A 22,714-nucleotide genomic window follows, 5' to 3' on the forward strand; every position below is an offset into this window, starting at 1 on the left:
TCCAAATTCTTCACTGTGAGCTGTGGGCTCAGTCAGCTCTTCATTTTCATCTGCTCCATTTACGGCCCCTGCCCTCCTGGACAAAGCAACTGCTACCTTAGACCTCAGAGGAGGCCGTTAGTTACTTTCTCTCTCCTCTCCCGCAGCCCCTGCAGGGCAGGGCTCCCTCCTTGGGAATTCTCCGGTTCTCCGCAGTTTGGCCCTGGGGCATTGTAAACTGTTGGAGCCAAATGACAAGTCCTCAGTCCAAGTAGCAGCAGTGACCTCAGCTCAGCCGCCAGCAGATAAAATTTGCCCTCGGTTTCTGAGAAACTGCCTTCTGGCGTCCATTTGGCAGCCCGCCGCTTCCCCAAAACCCGTGGCTGGATGGCGTGGAGACAGGCCAACAGCTGCAGCGCCTCTGCACACTCGTGTTAGAGCTGCGCGCGTTACAGGCCCCAGCCGGCGGGGGAGCCGGGCCAAGGGCGCTATCCAGCACAGGCTTAAAAGGGCGCTGCTGCCGTGCAGGCCGCCCACCTGCAGCCCGGCTGCACTGCGGGGAGCCCGGAGGCTCCGGCGCCTTGCGGTGCAGCCCCTCCGGAGAGCTGGGAGCAGCCTTGGGGTCCTGAGCGTCCCCGAAGCCAGGAGAGCTGGAGAGTGGCTGGTGCAGGGGGAGCTGCGGGCAGGTCTGTGCGTGCAAGTAAGTTCTCCCCACCGGGGAGGTCGCAGCAGCTGGGTGCCCGAAAATCTGCAGGGATTTTGTTAAGTGGGGGAAACTGAGGCTCTGAAAGCCTAGCTGTTAGCGTTGGAAACCACCTCAGAGCAGAGCTGTTGGGAGCCTGGCCCAAAGAGCAGCAGCATTGCCACCCCCGGGAAATTGTGGAAAATGCAAATACTGCGCCCCCCCCCAATCATCTTCCAGATGATTCTGTGCAGCTGCAGCCTGAGAACCACTCCTTCAACCACTGCCTTGGGTACACCTAACGTTCGCACCCAAATCCCAATACAGGGGCTCCAAATAACGGCAGTAGGTATGTGGACATCAGCCCTAAAGCTTCAGGCACAGGTGTAGTCAGGTGTAGTCACCCACCTCGGGGTGGGTGGGAACTGCTCTTCTGTCCCCTCCAAACAGCCTCCGACCCTGGCTTTAGCAGGCACTGCTGGGCCCCCACGTGGGCGAGACCAGCAGGGCACTGGGCGCAAAGGAGCAGCTGGGCGCGAAGGAGCAGCCAGGCGTGAAGGAGCAGCTGGGCGCTCTGGGAAGCTCGGGCTGGTGGCACGTTGTCCTCCCGCCGGGATCGCAGTCATTTGGTGTGGTGCTTTAGACCGCACATTTCTTTTGGTCATTCTTCAAATGCTCCTTCTGAAGTTCATTTTCATTCCTGTTGTTGTCAACCAGAGTGTCAGATAATTAGATATGTGGAGAGAGGTGTATTTATTTTGTGAGTATTGAACAAAAATCCCTAAGAATAACAACACCAGCAAGACATTTTTCAGCCTTTGCATGGAAGTTCACGATGGTACAACTTATGAGTAGAATAAATCGGGATCCTGAGATTTCTTGTGAGTCAAAGTGGAAAAGACAATTTCTTCTCTGACAAGTACATGTCATACAAACCTCAAACAAACACTGAGAAGAGATACATGGCTCTGGGAAAGCCCCTTGGAAACAAATGCAGAATCAAGCTTTATGGTCTCCCTTTCTCCCAGGTTCTGAAATATTCTTGCAGGTGAGGTAGGCTTTTCATCATTGCTGAGAATCTGACATGAAATATTTGATGATGAAGGCTCTAGGCATGATTTGCTGTCAGTTATTTTGTTGTTATTCTCATTTCCCTTTTTAGTGGCTTAACTTACATATTAGGACGAAATCTGCTACTGACTTCTGAGTATCGGAAGAAATCTCTGCGGATATTTCTCAATTTTCTCCTCTCTTCAATGGGTAGATTCAGGATGTGTAGTTTTGATATTGTATTTGCCAGTATTCATTCCAGAGCTCTTTTCTTCAGAGATTCCCATGCACTGTACAATTACAGTGTTGGATCTTCAGTGATGTATTAAAGCAGAGAAAGTATTCAATACAGTGAATGCATACTTAATTATGCATGTGTGTTTTAAATTACAACGTCTAATAGATTTCAGAGGCTAACCGCGTTGTGTCTGAAACATCTTTGGAAATGCCTGTAAAACTGGGAGCTGTTGCTAGGAATGGCAGTGGTATGAAAATTAACTTTGCTGCTGTAGGAATTTCCCATCCCGAACCTTAGCTGCCCACAGAGCATGTCCCATGGGCATAAGCTCAGCCTCCTTCTGGAAGAAGCTGGAACGTTGATAACGTGTGCTTTTGTTTCCCTAGTAGTCCATGCTGTGCTTCAAGTTCAAATTACCTTCCAAAAGGCAAGCGTTTTCAGCCCTGGGACATCTGCCCAGCTCTGTGTGGCTCTGACAGCGGGGCGGGAGCCCATGGGCCAGGTCCGCTGCTCTTGGCATTGCAGTGGGCCTGGAGGGCGTCCCTGCCCATCTCATGGGGTCTCAGGCCAGGTCCTCGCTGGGCAGGTGCGAGGAGGTGGAGGTGGACACTGGGCAGAGCTGGAACCTGACCACAACCAGCGGGAGGCCAGCGGCAGTGGCCACCCCTCCCTGTCCCTGGGGCTCTGTGGTTCTGCCGTCACCCCCCTCTCATCTGTTTGAATTCTTTTCCTTCAGGCCACCCTGTAGGGGACAGACTGTGGTTCAAGACTTGGCATCTGAAGACTCCTTGAGCCTTCTCTCTTAGCACTGAGGGGTTCACGTGGCTAGCTGATTATTACCTTGGCAAGATAAGGAGGGACAAGAAGAGTGGAAGTAGAGCTGCAGGAAGGGCAGTGAAAAGAGCCACCGCCATTGCAGGCAGAGACCGTAAGCCTTTTTGGTGAGCTGGGCTACCATTCCCAGCCTCAGTTTCTTCATCTGTAGAATGGGCATAATGACAGCTAGCCTAAAGAGTGGATATGAGAATTAGAGATTGTTGTTTACAATGCTCGGCACATACTGAGTCTGTACTACATGTATGTTAGCAATTACCGTAATCTTGGAGCTGATCACCCGGGCCTGTCTTTTTTTTTAACAATCAGAAAACTAAAACAAACCTAAACAAATAGCTGAGTAGTGACATAGTGATAGACAAAAAGATTGCCAATGAAGGTCTTGCTAAACTTCCTTAATACAGAAGTGTAATTTATAATTTTCTTCTGTGCTGTCTACCTATTATTTATTTGTACCTATTATTTATTTGTACTTTTTATAAGTACTTTAAATATGTACTCTTATGCATATTAAATGTCATTCTATATTTAGATCCTAGCAATTATGGTTAGATTTAGCCGCAACAAAAGCAAACCTAAATAACAGTGGCAAATGTAACTTATGACTTGTTTTCCATGTGTAAAATAAATCCAGAGGTAGTCAGTACAGGCTGATAGAGTTATCAGTGACCTAGTCTTCTTTTCGTCTTATGTTCTCCTTTCTTAGCATGTAGCTCCTATCTGCAAGGTGGCCTTATGGTCCCAGGTTGGCTGCTGAACCATGTTGATCCATGTGGGGAGGAGGAAGGAGGACAGTCAAAAAGACCTTTTTCCCAACTGGACCAGTCTCCTTTTGCATCTATTTCATTGGCCAACCTTAGCTACAAAGGTTTGGAAAACTCAATATATGGGTTCCACTAGTAAAGAAGGGGGAATTCTGGGTAATGGATAGGTAACTAGAAGTCTTCGCAACATGGATACAGGAGAAGAATGGTTTTTTGGAGAATGGCCTGCTGCAATGGTTGAGACGGGTAGTGGTGTGTGTGTGCGTATGTCTGTGTGAGTGTGTTGGGGAAAAAGGGAATGGTAGAGAAAATGATAACCAAGAAGTTTCTAGGCTACTATTCTGGCCAAGAAAACAGACCCTGAAATGGAAGTGGCCTGGGTGTGGAATTAGAGGAATAACAAACTATATAGGTCTTGAAGCAGTTTATATAAGTGGTTCCATTTAAATGTCATAGTAATCCTGAGAGGTAAAAGGAGTAGATGTGTTTATTAGTACTTCATTGATGAGAACGTTGAGACTCAGAATTATGAAACCCTTGCCCAAGATTCTTCGCCCAGTTGGTAGAGCGCTACCATGGACCTTAACGCTTCTGACGTCCAGTCCGTCTTCCCAGTGGAGAGGGGGAAGTTTGTGGAAGGAATGCAGGAAGGAAGACAACTTTGCAAACTTCATTTTAACCATTGCAATAAGATAAGGAAAAATTATTTGGAAAGGAAGAGGTAACCTAATCAAAATGTGCAAACTGTGCAGTGGTTTAAGAGCCCATCTACCTGGGTTCAAAGAGCGTTTCACCACTTAACTAGCTGTGTGAACTTGGGTAAGATTCTAAACATTGCTCTCATTTTCTGTCTTATGGACTAATGGCAGTATTCACTTCATAAGAATGTTGTAAGGCTAAAGGACAAGGAATGGTAACTGGACATGAAAAATAGATAAGTGCTTGCTGTTCTAAATAGACCATATCTAAGACAATCAATTGAAAATTATTAAACCTAATCACTGAGTTAGATAGCTAACTACAAAATAAATACAGAAAAGCATTAGCTTCTCTACAAACCAGCAATGACCAATTAAAAGTGTAGTGAAAGGAAAATTTCTATTCTTGACAGCAACAAATTACAAAATAACAGATCTATGAATGTGAAATGCATAGGACGAGCACCTGTTGGATCCCTACTGCCTCAACTTTGTTCTCCCCTCCCCATCACGTATCTAAATGCTGCACAGTAAACCCAAAGTACCACTATGCATTTTATGTAAAAATAGTTCCAATAAAAAGAGAAAATGTGCTACATGCAAAACAAGTTTAGAATTAGTCCAGGAAACAGAAGAACGTTTGGTACAGACTCTCAAAGGCATTTGAGAGCACAGGCTCTACCAACCCTGTGTTCAGGACCCAAAGAAAAAATGCAAGAGAGAGCTAAGGCAAAGCCCAGAAAGAAAACGAGACCACTACAAAATCAAAATGCAAATTAGAAGCAACTAGATGTAAGTCACCCTTATGGAAAACAGAGTTTTGACTTGGAGGCAAGTTTGTAAAAAATCTCACGGATTGCAGAGGACAAGGACAAAACCAGAATTGTGTTTAGAGAGAATAACAACGAGGGACAACAGACAACAGAGAGAGAGGATACACATAAGTGGACTTCCTAAAAAACAAAAAAGGAATTGATAAGTAAGTTTAACATGTAATGTGTTTCTTTAATGTTGAACTGTCATTAATTTAAAAATGCACCACTGAATTAAAACTAGCTTTGGAGGAATAAAAGGAACAATAATATATTAAATGAATGTGTCACTTACAAATATTCCTCAGTTTGAGAAATACTGAAATGTGAAAAAATGCCTCTTATAATTGAGGAAGTATGGAATCCGATTAAAAATGTTCTCAAAATGAAAGAACACATGAATTGGCAGCTCAAAAGCCTCCTCATATTCCCGGAAAACGTTAATAAATAAGACTTAACAGGGTGATTAACATAGTCATATTTAAGGTTAAAGGATAAAATAATCCAGCTAGAAAAAAATAAATCAGGCTGGCCACATAGTTTATATCAGCAACCTCAGGTTCCAGAAGACGTTGACTCGATGAGAAAGGGAAACGGGGAAGAATGCTGCCCAAATTGGAAAGGCGTCAGAAAGATATTCTCAATTACGCAAACCTCAGCATCGATAGCCGAATCCCTTGTTACTCTAAATGGTTTTTGAGGGCCAGCATCCTCCAGGAGCTTGTTAAAAACAGATTCTCAAGGCGAATACGGAACTGGTGAATCAAAGCCTGCGTTTGGACAGATGCCCTGTGAATCTTCTGCACCCTGAAGCTCGAGAAGCTTTAATTAACCACCTCCGAAAGGCAGAGTTTGAGTCATCGCCCCAGGGCATCCCAGCTGGTGAGCCGGCAAGTGCTGTGGGTGTGCAGGCGCTCCTCTTCTCATCTCCTGGGCTGTGGGCTGGAAGGTTCTGTTCCGATGCCTAAAGAGCACCTGCAAGAGCACCGTTACCTGTCAAGGTGTTGTCCAGGCAGGCAGCTGCTCACCATACTTGGGTGTCAAACTCTTGAAATGTGGCTAGTCTGAGTTGAGATGTGCTGCAGGAGTAAAATGCACATCAGATTTTGAAGTTTGTGAAAAAAGATACAAAATATCTTGTTAATATTTATAATGATTGCACATTGATATGATAATACTTTGGATATATTGGGTTAAGAAAAACATACTATTAATTTCACCTGCTTCTTTTTAGTTCTGTTACTGTGGTTGCTAAAACATTTAATTGCATATGTGGCCTGCATTATATTTCTTTTGGACAGGGCTGATCTAGATTGTTCCAGAATCAAAACAAAAACAAAAACAAAACCCAAGAATTGATAAGGAATTGCGGGGCACATTAAATCTATTTAAACAGAATTAAAATTGAAGTAACATTGGTACTATGTTCACAAAGCATGAATTATTAAAATTCTCAAAGGAAAAGCCCCGGTATAAAAATTTTAAAGTTTCAAAGGTAATTTTCTAATAAATTGGGAGACTCTTGCACCTATGAAATGCAAACAAAAAAACAGAGTGGAGGGGAAATGCAAGCAGACTGATTTTTTAATCGTTCATTGGTGGGGGTAAAGATTACTTCATTTCTAAAGTTGATGAGTTTAGAAATGAGTTAAAACATTTCATTTGTAAATAATTTTACTAAGTTCATTCTATCATTAGAAGAAAACATATATACAAGCTTCTGAATTAATGGAAACAGAAGGAAAAAAGGAACCAGAAGTAAAGGCAAAAAAGTAAACAAGCTGTAACTGCAGAATTCCTGGCTGTGAGAAGTGGACTTGTGGCCCCTGAAACGACAGGTTGAAACCTCTCCTCGGGAGGTGACTCTTTGGACTGAGTGTTTGCAGATGTGATCGAGTTAAGACGGGGTCGTTGTGAACAGGGTGACGAGGGCGTGCCCGAATCCGTTCTGACGGGTGTCCCTAGAAGAAAAGGACAAAGGGCAGGACCCTCGAGGAGGAGAGCCCGCGGAGGGGGCACTGAGAGGGCGCCGTAGGCCGGGGAGGCCGCGGGGTGGAGGCTGGCCTCCAGGCCGAGCCCGCCTGCCAGCAGCTCGGTGTCTCCCTCCAGCCCAGGGCCCCGAGAGAGCGTCGCTGTGCTCCACCAAGCTCCCGGGGCTTGTCGCGGCAGCTCTGGGAAACAGATGCACTGAACAATGATGATGTGGGGGTATCAAAGCTGATGTTGAAAAGCTGTAACTGTACTTAGGAAAATGCTTGGCCTCAAAAGCGTCATTGCTAAGGAAGAAAGAAGTAAACGAATGAATCATTCGATTCAAGAAGTTCAGGGAAAACCAGAAAACAAACCTAAGGAAAACGAGTAAGGATAAAGACAGAAAACTGAGGATTAAGACCAAAACAAAACAAAAAAGCAAAACAACGGAATGGATTAGCAAAGGCACAAATGTCTTTTGGGGAAAGGCCCCCAATAAAACAGTAACCCTAATCCAGAAAAAAAGAAAACAGATTTCGTAAAGTTAGGAATAAGAATTAGAAGAGAACCCTAGAGGGTAGAGAATAATGAGAGAATAATTTATTACTAAATTATTAATTTAATCATGTATTATAATTTAATTATTAATTAAAAACAACTGGTTTTATGGTAAGTTGAAAGCAGGGGCCGTCAGTGATGAGGGCCAAGCCGTCCTGCCCTTAGCAGGCTTTAGATGTACTAGGGGAAGGTGGGGGAAGGTGGGGATTACCGAAAGGAACCCCATCACCAGAGAACAAGGCGAAATACAAGTGCCGAAGAAGGGGCTGGACTTGGCAGCAGCAGCTCGAGCAGGGTCGGTGCGCGTGGACTGGGGGTGGAGGAGGCGGCACAGTCTCCCTGAGGAGCAGTGCTGGGGAGAACCAAGAGCGCGTGCATGCCAAGGGGAGGGGCTGTGGCAGCACAGAGGACACGGCTGGTGGTCAGCTGACCTTGCCACCCCGCAGTCAGGAAAATGCGAAGTGTTTCTCAGATGCCACCAGAAATGCACCAAAGCCCCAGGGGGACCGAGGCTGGGCTTTCAGTCGCTCTGCCACAGACTGGCTGTGTGACTTTGGCCATGCCACCCAGCCTCAGATCCTCAGCTGGAACTGGGGGGTGGCACGTGTGCATGGCAGGCCCCTTCCAGCTGGAGGAAGCGGTTTCTGGATTGTAGCTCTGCGGGAGCTCCTTAGCCCGGCCAGGGCCTCTTCTGTTTGGGGGTCACCCGCCTGCACAGGTGTCCTGAGTGAAAGATGATGAGCCAGAATGGAGGGTGGACATTAGGGAGAAGGAAAACAGGGGTGCTTGGAAGGGGAGAGGACCTGGTGCTTATTTCTTAGCCTTGTTCAGGAGCTCTTACTTCTTTGGCTGCAAAAGGAGAGAAAGAAATTAGGCTTGGTGCTAAAAGAAAATGCCATTGATACTGTGGTTGTTGCAGAATTTATCAGTGCAAACCTCCAATAAACTGTTACATACTTAGTTCCAATTCAGCAGACTCAATACACACGCCAGTCTTTGCTATGTTATTATTATAACGCAAAGAATTGCTCTTTTCCTTTAGTTCCTGAACCTGCCAGCAGGTTGCAAGCTTTTACTATGCCTGCATCCTTGCACTTTGTTAAAGTAAGCATTTTTTTTTTCCCTCCTCCTCTAGTCCTTTTAAGGCCACAATGTTATAACCCAGACGGTCCCATAGAAAGTAGTTTATTCCAAATGAGTAAGATTTGTCTTCTGACCAAAGGAACTTAATCAAAAGATGTGAGGTGATTACTCATTATTCCATCATTATGCTCCTACTTTGGTACTTGGCAATGGCTGAGGAATTTCCTTCCCCACCCAGCCGTGACTGATGAGCATGTGCTGGACATCCCACCAGAGACAGCAGGGCCACAGTGCCCCGCCCTGCGCTCAGTGCACGGCACCTTCTCCCCAGATGTGCAGTCCAGCTGCCGACTCCCCTGGAGTCTCAGGGTCCATTACCCTCAGAGCTGACGTTGGCTTTGAGCTCCCAGTCAGCCTCAGAGAGTCTGAGCAGCTGACTTTAAGAATGGGTGAGTTGAGCACTCAGCAGCCTTTCAAGCCTGGAGTTTCTTTGTGCCCCACATCTGGTTTGGGGTATATCGCCTCAAAAATTACAGGACTCATCTTCCAAAAGTACGACTTGTTGGGGCCACTCTCTGCCTGAGGAGCTTCATCACAGTATCGTGGGGTCAGAGAATTTTAAACGAGGAGGAACTTTAGAGAGTAGAAGTTTCCATCCTCTCCTAGGTGTGGTCCCACTCTGACATCCTGGAGCATCTATACTATAGTCTTTCTTTTCTCCTGGGACGGGAGACTTTTAATTTGGACAAGTTGGCCATTTAGCACTGGTTGCTGGCTTTCTCCACCAAACCCAACCCTCAGGGTGCCGAAGACGACGTAGGGAAGTTGCGCCATCAAGGAGCCCAGAGCCGTAGATAAGTAATAAATGAGTGAGGGCTGCCCAGAAGATGCATGGGGCCCGAGGTGGAAGTACCTGGATGGGGGCGGGGGACTGGGAGTGGGAACTGGGAGTCGTGGAGCTTAGACTGCAACACTGGAGCTTCTCTTTTCTGAGAGGGTGCCCCCTTCCCCCATCTCATCTGGAAAATCACAAGCTTCTGCCCTTTCCCCAGGGATGCATTACTAGCCTGGAGAATTGAAAATGAGCTTACACAAAATAATTATAATTATCTCAAGAACACAAGCAGTAGGAAAGAGAGACAAATTAGAACATTTCCCAAAGGAAGATAAATAATTAAAAAGGCAAAATAAGAACATGAAGTGAGGATGATGAAACGTGCAGTGTGGATGGGTATGGCACATCTCTGGTTGCGATTGTGTTGGTACAAGGCAATGAATAGCAATAAAACCTAGAGTAAACACACATTAGACCTAGCAATTCCACCTCTACAAAATTAAGCTATAGATAATCACACGTATGTGAAATGTTGTCTCTATAAAGATATTTATTGTAATAGCCATAAGATTTTTAAGTGTCTACCATGTGCCAGGAGCCAGAGATGAAGATGAACAAAATAGACAAAATCAGCCTTCTCTTAGAGTAGGGGTTCTTAACCAGAGTTCCATGGACCCCTTCAGGAGGTCTGTGAGCTTGAATTGAAAATTTAAAAAAAACATTTTTCTTGTGGGGATGTGTTGGTGTAGGTGTGACATATACTTTATTAAATAACACACAGTACAGTGTGGACTTAGTAAGGGGTCTGTGGATTTTCACCTGATTGGTAAAGGGGTCAGTGAAACAAAAAGGTTAAGAGCCCCTGACTTAGAGGAAAGAAAGACAATAAAAATAAATAAATAAGACATACCGTACTCACCACTGCGACCATCTCAGACCCGAGACCTGAGGAGTGGAAACATGAGCTGGAATGGGAGCAGTGTCACTCCAAGGGATGGGGGCTCGGAGCAGAGCTGCGCATGGATGTGCACCCCGCATGCTTCCTATGACCACTGGCCCTGAGGTTCTGGTGTCCACAGGTCAAAAGGGCAACTGAGTCAAGCTTGAGCTGGCGTCCCAGCTCATTTGCATTCCCCAAGCCTGAGGAGGGCTCTATGCATTAGCTGTGAACATTTATTGATTCCTGGATGAGCATAGCTGATCAGAGATGCCTCTTCCTCTTCATCCCATTCTTGAGAATATCAGCCAAAATGATGGAGTAAGGATCTCTGAAAATTCTATCCTCATAAAAACAGTGAGAAACCTGGCAAATGCTGTCAGAATCAATTTTTCTTCAGAGCTCTGTAAATTGGCCAAAATCACGCAGCAATCTCAGTAAGAACAGCAAGCTTTGTAGTGGTTTCACTTGTCTTACTCCCTTTTCGACACCCCCCCCCACCACTGCTCTCTATATCTGTGGTAGTCTTAAAAACCAATAGTTCATCACTGTGGTGAAAACCAGCAACTTGGCAGAAATGAGGAGGGCTGATGAGGGTGAATATGAAAGCCTCATTCAAAGAGAATTGTCAGGGAAGCAGACTTGGCCCAGTGGTTAGGGTGTCCATCTACCACATGGGAGGTCCGTGGTTCAAACCCTGGGCCTCCTTGACCCATGTGGAGCTGGCCCATGCGCAGTGCTGATGCGCGCAAGGAGTGCTGTGCCACGTAGGGGTTTCCCCGTGTAGGGGAGCCCCACGCGCAAGGAGTGGGCCCCGTAAGGAGAGCCGCCCAGCATGAAAGAAAGTGCAGCCTGCCCAGGAATGGTGCTGCACACACGGAGAGCTGACATACAAGAATGGTGCAACAAAAAAGAAACACAGGGAAACGGACTTTGGCCCAGTGGTTAGGGCGTCCGTCTACCACATGGGAGGTCCGCGGTTCAAGCCCCAGGCCTCCTTGACCCGTGTGGAGCTGGCCCATGCGCAGTGCTGATGCGCGCAAGGAGTGCCGTGCTACACAGGGGTGTCCCCCGCGTAGGGGAGCCCCACGCGCAAGGAGTGCACCCATAAGGAGAGCCGCCCAGCGCAAAGGAGGGAGCAGCCTGCCGAGGAATGGCGCCGCCCACACTTCCCGTGCCGCTGACGACAACAGAAGCGGACAAAGAAACAAGACGCAGCAAAAAGACACAGAAAACAGACAACCGGGGGAGGGGAATTAAATAAATAAATAAATAAATCTTTAAAAAAAAAAAAAAGAAACACAGATTCCCATGCTGCTGACAACAGTAGAAGCGGACAAGAATGACGACGCAGCAAATAGACACAGAGAACAGACAACCGGGGTTGGGGGGGGTGGGAAGGGGAGAGAAATAAATAAATAAATAAAGCTTTAAAAAAAAAACAAGAGAATTGTCATTATTTGACTTGTGCAAGTGCCTTGTAAGACCCCATTTGCAAGGCGATCTTTATTTGACCTTGCTCACAATTCATCCTGTGCAAAAATACTTTTCTCCAGAGGTGTTAGTATAAAAAACAATTGCAGACAATTGTTCAACTTTGCAGCTGCCTGAGATGGTGAGTAACAATTGCAACAAACAATAGATGAATTAAAAGATTTAAAAGGAACATCTTGGACATGAGTTGTCCATAGGGACTTTGAAAAACTCCACTAGAGTCCTGGTATTCTAGAAGGCTGTGCACATACTCAGGAAAGACCCGAAAAGGCCCTAAACTCTTATCTCTGTTGACTTTGAGGCTCTGTGCAAGCAGAAAGTAAAGACTAAGAGTTGTTAACTGGTTGTTCTGACATTCACATAAAGCCCCTTGGCAAAGAACAGGAAGCTTACTGATACTCTGTTTAAGGAAATCTCTGTCTAGTCATTATCTAGCCTCTACACTAACCAAGAAGAGATTTCAGTGGCTATGCTAAACAAAGAAAACAGACGTTTTGTAGAATTAGTAAAGAAAAAGTCACCAAACAAATAAACAAACAACAACAAATCTTAGGTTGGAGAAGAATATGATTTCCATAGTTGTCACAGGATATTATTTAAAATGTCCAGGGAAACAGACTTTGGCCCCGTGGTTAGGGCGTCCGTCTACCACATGGGAGGCCCGCGGTTCAAGCCCCGGGCCTCCTTGACCCGGGTGGAGCTGGCCCATGCGCAGTGCTGATGCGCGCAAGGAGTGCCGTGCCACACAGGGGTGTCCCCCGCGTAGGGGAGCCCCACGCGCAAGGAGTGCACCCATAAGGAGAGCCGCCCAGCATGAAGGAGGGAGCAGCCCGCCGAGGAATGGCGCCGCCCACACTTCCTGTGCCGCTGACGACAACAGAAGCGGACAAAGAAACAAGACGCAGCAAAAAGACACAGAAAACAGACAACGAGGGGAGGGGAATTAAATAAATAAAAATAAATCTTTAAAAAAATAAAATAAAATAAAATAAAATGTCCAGTTTCCAAAAGCAATTAAGAAAAATAGAAACAAAAATGTGTGCACAGGGACAAAAAGCAACCAACAGAAAGTGTTTTCCTGAGGAAGCCTAAATGTCAGATATTTTAGGCAAAGACTCTAAATCAGCTATTATTAATATGTTCAAAGAACTGAAGAAAACTGTCCAAAGAACTAAAGGAACATATGAGAATAATGTCTAACTAAATAGAAAATATCAATAAAGAGATAGAAAATATAAAAAGAAACTAATAGACATTCTGGACTTGACCATAACTGAAATGGAAACCTCATTAGAGGGCCTTATTTGAGTAAGCAGAAGAAAGAATCAGTGAAGTTCAGGATAGATTGAGATTATCCAGTCTGAGGAAAAGAAAGAATGAAGAAAAATTAAGAGAGCCTCAGAAATCTGTGGGAAAGTATCAGGAGTACCAAAATACACATATTAAGAATCCTGGAAGGGTAGGCAAGAGAGAGAAAGAAGCAGAATAAATAGGTGAAAAGAAGACAACTAAAAATTTCTCAAATTTGATGAAAAATACATATCCAAGAAGCTCAATAAAACTGAGGCAGGGTAAACTCAAAGAGTTCCACATCTAGATATATAGCACTCACACTGTTGAAAGACAAAGACCAAGAAGGAATCTTGAAAGCAGCAAGAGAAAAGTAATTCATCACATATAAGGGATCCTCAGTAAGACTAACAACTGATTTCTCATTGGAAACCATGGAGGCCAAGAGGCAGTGAGATGACATATTCAAAGTGCTGAAAGAAAAGATTATATCCAGCAAAACTGTTCTTCAAAAGTGAAGGAATATTTAAGATATTCTTTCTTAAATATGTTGAGCAGTATATAGTAACTCAAATCCTAATGATATAAAAAGTGTCAGTAATGGTAACTAGGTAGGTAAATATTAAAGATAGTAGGATAAATTTATTTTTGTAAGTCTTTTTTACTCTTGTAATTTAAAAGACTATTGTATGAAGCAACAACTATAAGTCTACACTTATAGGTATACAATCTATAAATATGTAATTTGTATGACAAGAGCATAAAGGAATTGGGAGAGAATGGAGCTATATAAGAGCAAAGTTTTTGTATTGGAATTGAAATTAAGTTGGTATTAATCTAAACTAGATTGTAATAAATTAACATGTTAATTGTGACCCCCATGCAACCACTAAGGAAAATAACTAAAAAAAAAAAAAATAGGGAGTGAGAGGAACAGAGAGTTAAAATGGTATATCAGAAGGATACCTATTTAATATAAAAGAAGGCAGTGCCAAATGGCAGATTTAAAGCCTACCTTTTCAGCAATTACATAAAATGTAAATGGATTAAATGCTCCAATTAAAAGTCAGAGATTGGAAGAATGGATTTTAAAAACCCCACAATGATCCAACTACATGTTGTCTACAAGATTCAAAGACACAAATGCGTTGAAAGGAAAAGGATTGAAAGAGATATACCATGTAAAGAGTAATCAAATGAGAGCTTAAGCAGCTATGTAGCTATACTACCTCAGGCAAGAATAACAAGTAAAGGAATTGAATTAGTAATTTAAAAAAACTTCCCACAAATTAAGTCCCATGACTAGATGGCTTCAACTGGTGATTTCTACCAATCATTTCACGAAGAATTAACACCCATCCCTAACAAACTCTTCCGAAAGTTAGAAAAGGAGGGAACATTTCCCAACATGTTCAATGAACCCAGTATTACTCTGACACCAAAACCAGACAAAGACCTCATAAGAAAGGAAAACTATAGACCAGTAGCTTTTATGAATATAGTCAGAAAAACCCTCAACAAAATGATATAAAAATGAATAGATACAGCCACAAAAACTCTCAATAAAATATTATTAAACTGAATCCAGCAATGTATAAAAGGTATTAGACCAAGTGGGACCAACATAGGTTCAAAAGATTAAAAATCAGTCAACGCATAATATGCCTTAGTTAATAGAAGAAGGACTATAACCACATGATCATTTCCATAGACATAAAAAAACATTTAACAAAATTCAATACCCTTTCGTATTGAAGGCTCAAGTGGTCATGTGCCTGCTTCCCACACGGGAGGTCCCTGGTACCTCCTAAACACAAAACAAAAAAACCAACAAGCAAACAAATGAAAAGGCCAGCTCAGGGGAGCCGATGTGGTTCGTGGTTGAACGACAGCTTCCCATACATGAGGTCCCAGGTTGAATCCCCGGCCCTGGTGTCTCAAAAACAAACAAACAAACAAACTACCTAGGAATAAATTTTACAAAAGAAGTGCAAGACTTGAACACTGAAAAGTAAAAATCATCATTAAAAGAAATTCAAGAAGACCAAGAAATGGAATGATTTAATATTGTTAAGATGGCCACACTCCACAATGCATACATATTCAGTGCAATTCCTATCAAAATTCTTGCTGCCCTTTTTGCATACACTTGTTAACAATCTGATTTTAAAATTCATGTGGAAATGCAAGGGACCCAAATTTAGCCAGAATGCCCTTGAAAAAGAACAAAGTGGAATGACTCACATTTTCTGACTGTAAAACTTAATACAAAGGTACAGTAATCAACACTCTGTGGTACTGGCAGAAAGACTGATGTATGGATGAATAAAATCAGATTAAGAGTCCAGGAATCAACTCATACAAAAAGGTAAATATGTTTTTGACAAGGGTGCTAATGTGGGTTAAATTATGTCCACCAAAAAGACATGTTAATGCCCTAAGGTCCAGTACCCGTGACTGTGACCCTACTTGGAAATAGGGCCTTTGCTGATTCAATCAGTGAAGCTACAATGAGGATTGGGGTACGCCCTAACTCCAAGGCCACATGTCTTTATAAGCAGGCTGTGCAAAGACTCAGAAACACCCAGGGAAGAAGACAATGGGATGATGGGGGCAGAGATCACCGTGATGCAAACACTAGGAGTGCCGAGCACTGCCAGCCACTCCAGAAGCTGGGAAGAGAGAGGCCTCTTCTCTAGAGCCCGCCGAGGGAGAGAGCCCTGCCGCCATCTTGATCTCAGACTCCCAGCCTCAGAGCTGGAGAGCGTCCACGTCTCATGTTGAAGCTACCCAGTCTGTGGGACTTTGTCCTGTTAGTCCTAGGAAGCTAATACAGGTCCCAAGGCATTTCAATGGTGAAAGAATAGTCTTTCAACAAATGCCACAGGACAACAGGATATATATTTACTTGCAAAAGGATGAATTGTGCCCCTACCTCACATCGTGTACAAAAATGAATTCAGAATAGATCAAAGACCTAAATGTAAGGCCTCTAAAACTCTAAAACTCTGAGAAAAAAGCCTAAGAATAATTCTTCTTATTTTGGGTTAGGTAGTGGGTTCTTAGATAAAGACATCGAAAGCACAAACAAATGAAAATACAGATAAATTGGACTTCATCAAAATTTAAAACTTTGGTTCTTCAAAGAACACTATTAACAAAGTGAAAATACAACCCCAAAATAGGAAAAAATATTTTCAAATCATATATCTGATAACTGTCTCATATCCTAAGTATATAAAGAACTCTTATAATTCGGTAATAAAAGAAAACGTAATTAAAAATGGGCAAAGGATTTGAATAGATACTTATCCAAAGAAAATATACAAATGGCTTAACGAGTACATGAAAAGATGCCCAGCATCATTTGTCTTTGGGGAAATGCAAATCAAAACTATTATGAGATACTACTTCACACCCAATAGAATGTCTATAATAAAAAAGACAGATGGCAGCAGTGTTGGCAAGAATCTGAGGAAGCTGGAACCTTCAGACATGACTAGTAGGAATGTAAAGTGGTGCAGCCGCTTTGGAAACAGTTTAGCGTTTTCTAAAGGATTGAACACAAAACCACATTCCACTTCTGGATGTGTACCCGGGAGAAATGAAAACATAAATCCACACAAAAATTCATAAAGGAATGTTCATAGGCGCATCATTCATAATCACCCAACGTGGAAACAACCCAATAGCCATTAACTGATGAATAGGTAAAGCAGACGTGGTCTATTCCCACAATGGAACATTATTCAGCCCTGACAATTAACGAGGAACTCATGCCCGTTAGGACACTGACGGACTGTGGGAGCGTTATGCTAAAGAACTCAGGTACAACAGTCACATATTGTAGGATCCACTTATATTTAAAAGTCCAAAATAGGCAAAGCCATAGAGACAGAAAGTAAGTTAGTGGTTGCCAGGCTGGAGGAGAGAGGAGTGGGCAGTGACTGCTAATGGGGATGGGCTTTGGTTTGAGGTGATGCAAATGTTCTAGAATTAGGTAGCATGGTTTCACATCCTTGAGAATATACCAACAATCACTGAATTGTGAACTTTAAAAGGGTGAATTTTATAGTATTGAATTATATCAATAGTAAATGAATAAGTAAAATATATCATATATTAGAATACTATACTATAGATTTGAAGGTCTTGCAGTATTGACATAATTCAGCTACTATCTCCGAACCTCAGTTTCCTTCTCTGTAACATAGGGATTTAGTCTAAATGATCTCTTAGTCTAAATGATGGATAGAATCTCTTCCAACTCTAGAGGCCAATGATTCTATGAATCTTCATGCTTAATCAGCTCTTTCAAAACAACAGCTGGAAAGGTAAATTCTAGAATAAAAATCAGCCCTGATACTGTTGATATTTCATGTAAGGCAGCTCCATTTTGAGTATTGTTGATTTTGGTCTATTTCCCTTTTTATAAAAAAAAAATACTGGTTTAACGGATTTTCTATGAGATTGTAATTTCCCATGAAGTTTTCTAATTGATCGTGAGCTGTGGTGAGAATTCCAAAAGTAAGAGTAATTTGTAAAACCAGTTATAACTGTAAGTGGGAAAACAGTTTTCACAAGGATTGAATGAGAAAAAGAAACATGATTTGTCTGTTGGTTTTTTGAGACATGTTATGAACACTTACAATATTCATTGTTGGCATAACAATGGAGAGTAAAGAATAGTCACTTCATAAAATTCACGAGGGAAAAAAAAAAGAGAAAGGGGAGTAGGGGAGTGGATGTAGCCCAGTGGTTGGGTGTCTACTTCCCATGTGCAAGGTCCTGGGTTCAATCCTGGTACTTCTTAAAAAAAAAATCGTGAAGACATAGAGATTTTGTAAAAGTGCTATTAGCATAGTGGTTAAGAGCTTGGGCTCTGCAAACAGCCTGTCTAGGTTAATGTTCTGGTTCCACCACTTACCAAGCTGCTCAGTGCCATGGTTTCCTCACCTGTCACAGAGGTGTACTAATAGTCCCTATCTTTGAGGCTCTCGTGAAGGTTAAATTATATCGTATTTGTGAAGCACTGAAAAAAGTTCCTGAGCCTTATATATCTTCAACCAATTCTCTACGTGCTTTCATGAATGTTTCAGACACACTTGGGACTTCTCTAGAAATACTTGCTTATGGCGTATCGTTCACAAATCCAACTTTCTCAGTACATATTTCCTAGCGTAGGATAGATTTTTCATGCTGTGAATGAAAATTTTTTTCAGGGTAAAAGTAAGAAAGCTTCCCTAAGAAAATGAAGATGCTGTTCATCTTTGTCTTCATCCTTTGGGCTGAAACGTTGGCAGATCAGAGCCCAGGTACCGTATATTTTATGTTGATTATGATTTAGGGAAACATGTTTATGCCTCAGCCAGCCTTTATTTTCATAAACAGAGAAAGGAAGAATGTATTTATTTAGTGAAAAATCAAAGTAGACGGCAATGAGTAGTAGTACTTGTAAGTGCACAGTTTAAGGCAAACAATCTGCCAATGATGACAGAGAGCCACGGGCCAAAATCTTTGTTACACTCCACCTGGCTCAAGAGGCCTTAGCCATTCCTCAATTGCGTGAGTCCCAGTGTTCTCCAAGTCTCTGGGAATAGGCAATCCATTCTGCATTTTGCATCTTAGCCTTAATAAATGGCAGGACAAGGGAAAAAGGAACCTTACACGGAAAACAAATTCTAGGTTATTTATTTGTGTGGACTAAACCACTGCTTTACTTTTCTTTAATGAACACAAAATATATATATATTTTTTATGGGGAAGAGAGTATGAAAGACAGGTTTTAGGTAATTACTAAAAAACACAGTTCAGAGAAGTGTTATTTTTATGCTGCACTGGGCCACCATGTGATTTTGTGACAAATTTCTGCGTTACTTTGAAAGAAAGAGCCAGTTGTTAGACCCTTCGCAGGACGTGACTGCAGATGCATACTCTAACCCTCTGTCCACGGGCCACCCCTGGTGCTGTGGAGATTGCTGGCACCTCTCAGAGCTGTCCCCACTTGCTCAGGAGGATCAGTCACCACACTCAGGAGGTCATGCCTAAACCCCCACTGACCTGCCTCCAGTGTCTGGGATTGTCTGCAGCCAATGGCTGACCAACGAGAGAGTAAAGAAACCCTGGGTGAAGTAGGGACCCCTCGTGTGCATGTCGGGCCGTGCTGGCTTCCTTCTTTGCACCTCCCCTGCCCTCTTCCCCGTCCTGCCCTGCCATGGCCCCTCGCCCAGGCTAGCCCACGCAGCTAGACCCCTGTCGCAGGCTCTGCTTCTCGGTCTCAAACCCAAGATGGCCGATGAGCCTACGCCATCAGTCCAGAGGACTTTGGAACTGTTGGGGGAGGAATCGTGTTGTCTTTTTTCTAGTACAACAGTAGAATTTTTTTTTAAAAGTCAAATTGTTTCTGGTGTAGAATTAAGAAAAAGAAATCCATCGGCTAGTTTTACTAAAGTCCTACTGTTTGACATTTTAGCAGAAATGAGTACAATTCCATCTGTTTAACCTTCATAAGATCTTCCCTTGGGAGTCTGCGTTCCTCTCAACACCAGGACATAGTCTCCAATGAGAACGGCTCTCTAAAATGTAAAGGCTAAATCGGATTTGGTTTTCTGTTTTGTTTTTGTCCACTGTTTGTGTCTTGAAGGCCCCGAGTACGCAGACGTCGTGTTCCTGGTGGACAGCTCTGACCACCTGGGAGTTAAGTACTTCCCATTTGTGAGAACGTTCATCAGCAAAGTGATCAGCGACCTCCCCGTCGAGGCCGACAAGTACCGCGTGGGCCTGGCGCAGTTCAGCGACCAGCTCCACCCCGAGTTCCGCCTGGGCGCCTTCCGGGGCAGGAGCCCCATGCTGAACCACCTCAAGAAGAACTTTGGGTTCCTCGGGGGCTCCCTGCGGGTGGGCAGTGCTCTCCGGGAGGCCCACAGGGCCTTCTTCTCTGGACCCGCCGCCCTGAGGGACAAGAAGCAGTTTCCCCCAGTGCTGGTGGTCCTGGCCTCAGCCGCGTCTGAGGACGACGTGGAGGAGGCTGCTGAGGCCCTGCGGAGAGACGGGGTGAGGGTGGTCTCGGTGGGCCTGCAGGAGGCTTCTCAGGAAGACCTGAAGGCCATGGCCACGGCTCAGTTTCACTTCAACCTCCGGTCGGCCCGAGACCTCGGCGCGTTTTCCCAGAACATGACTCAGATCATCAAGAACGTGGTCCAGTACAAAGAGGGAGCTGCTGATGCTGATGACGTGGGAGGTAAGGAGCCCTTGGCAGAAGAGGCAGGTGAGCCCGTGGGTTCTGCATCTCTCCACTCACGTCGGGGCTTTCATGATAAGCCCCATTATGATACCGCAAGTTTCCACCCACGGCGCTCTTCCCTGACTCTGCCTTTGATTATGCCACTTTCCCTGGCAGGACTCCTCTTGTACTCCATGGCCTCCTTATGGCCTGGATAATTCTTGTCTTCACTCAAATCTCAACCCTAGAATCGTGTCTTCTTGGAATCCTTTCTTCCAGATTTCTCCTGGGGTCCCATAGCTGTCTGTGTGTAACTCGTGATAGTAGCTCTCTCCACAGGCTGTAATTTTCCACTTCTGCCCCTGTCCCCACGGATGAGTTGGTAACACCACGAGGGCAGAACTGACCCCTGGTGTGTATCTCTGCCTAGCACAGTGTCTGACAGTGAGCTGGTGTTTAGTCACTTAATGAGTGAATGCATGAAACTCTTAGAGGTAAAGAAATAAGATCCTTGTTGTTCTCTTTCCCTGACAGTCCTGGCACAGTGAGTACACAATAAATATTCAATTAAGCCTGTTGCTTAGTCAATTGATATATAATGACACTAAGTGGGAATGATAATCTGAGAATGTGACCCCATTAGCACATGTTCATGCTTTGTGTTCAACAAGACAGAGAAGGGGATGCCATCAGTTGTACAATAGCACAATGTATATATATATATATATTTTGTCCTAAAATCTTATTGTATATTGGTACATGACCTAAATAGATGTAAATTTTGTGCTGAGTTTATAATGTAGAATTCTAATATAATCAATTTGGTTTTGTTAGTTTGGGGGGGATTTTTTTACTAAAGAAGTTGTGAACTTACAAGACAATCATGCGTAATGTGCAGAATTCCCATACAACACACCTCCACCAACATCTTACGTTGTTGTGAGATACCCGCCACAGATTATGAGAGAACATCATCAGACTCCTACCACCAACCATGCCACAGCATACATGTGGTACGCTTTTTCTATTTACCCCCCATATTAACACAGGAGCCTCTTTGATGTTGATGCAAGAATATTACAATATTGCTGTTAACTATAGTCCATTAGTTACATTAATTATATTTTTCCCATGCATCTCCATATTCTTACCACCTTGTAATAGTGACATACATTTGTTCTAGTTCATAGAAGAACATTCTTGTATTTGTACTATCTACCAAAATCCTCATCTACCTCTGGGTTCACTATGTTATCCAGACCCCAAATTATATTCTAGAGTTCTTTCAACTGACATTTACATCCCTAGACTATCCCTTTCAGCCACACTCTCATCCACAAACCAGCTGTATCAGTTGCACTCACTATAATGCATTGCCATCAACTCTATCCATCTCCCCACTTTTATAGTCAAGTTAATTAAAAATTCTACGTACATTACGCATCATCCTATCTCCTAGTAACCTACACTCTGGGTCTTAACACTACGTGTTTAACTCTATGTTCATATTAGCGAGATCATACAATACCTGAGCCTATCCCACTCAGCACAATGTCTCCAGGATCCTTCCGTGCCATCCCAGGGACCCCAATGTCATTTCTTCCTACAGCAGCATAGTACTCCATTGGATGTACACATCATACCCCCTCCCTCTGTTCATCGGCCAACGAACACCTGGGCCACCTTCATCAAGTGTCCAATGCCACTACGAACATCCGTGTGCAAATGTCTGTTACTGTCCTCATTCCCAGTTCTTCCAGATGTATTCCCAGCAGAAGGACTGCCAGATAATATGGCAGTTCCGTATCTAGCTTCACCAGGAACCCCCAGCTGTCTTCCACAGAGGCTGCACCATTTTACACCCCCAAGAACAGGGAAGGAGCGTTCCTGTTTCTCCACATCCTCTCTGCTCTTATGATTTTTCATATTTTTAAAATAATGGCCATTCCATGAAGTGTGAGATGATATCTCATTATAGTTTTGATTTGAATTTTTTCCTAATAGCTAGTGATATTGAAAATTTTCTCATGTGCTTTTTCGCCATTCAGACTTTCTTTTGGAGAAATGTCTATTTAAGACTATTGCCTGTTTTTAAATTGAATTGCTTGCTCTTTTATTGTTGAGTCATATGATCTCTTTACATAGCATTGAAATCAAACCTTTATCAGATGTGTGGTTTCCAGATATTTTCTCCTATTGAGTGGGTTGTCTTTTTTCACCTTCTTGACAAAGTCCTTTGAATCACAAAATTGTTTTAAGTTTGAGGA

The 22,714-nt window shown here is 43.5% G+C and overlaps 1 protein-coding gene across 1 annotated transcript in view; it reads left to right on the top strand.

Annotated features, from left to right (window-relative positions):
* The first annotated feature begins 470 nt into the window (after nt 1–470).
* The window catches only part of COL6A5 (collagen type VI alpha 5 chain), a 135,088-nt gene continuing 112,844 nt past the window's right edge, over nt 471–22,714 (top strand). The window contains exons 1-3 of the mRNA XM_058290880.2: nt 471–679; nt 18,448–18,540; nt 19,869–20,465. Of these exons, the coding sequence (XP_058146863.1) occupies nt 18,477–18,540; nt 19,869–20,465 (661 nt within the window). The 5' untranslated portion in view covers nt 471–679; nt 18,448–18,476. The remainder of the gene's footprint in view (nt 680–18,447; nt 18,541–19,868; nt 20,466–22,714) is intronic.

The sequence above is a fragment of the Dasypus novemcinctus genome, chromosome 31 (assembly GCF_030445035.2).
Source record: "Dasypus novemcinctus isolate mDasNov1 chromosome 31, mDasNov1.1.hap2, whole genome shotgun sequence".
Taxonomy (NCBI): Eukaryota; Metazoa; Chordata; class Mammalia; order Cingulata; family Dasypodidae; genus Dasypus; species Dasypus novemcinctus.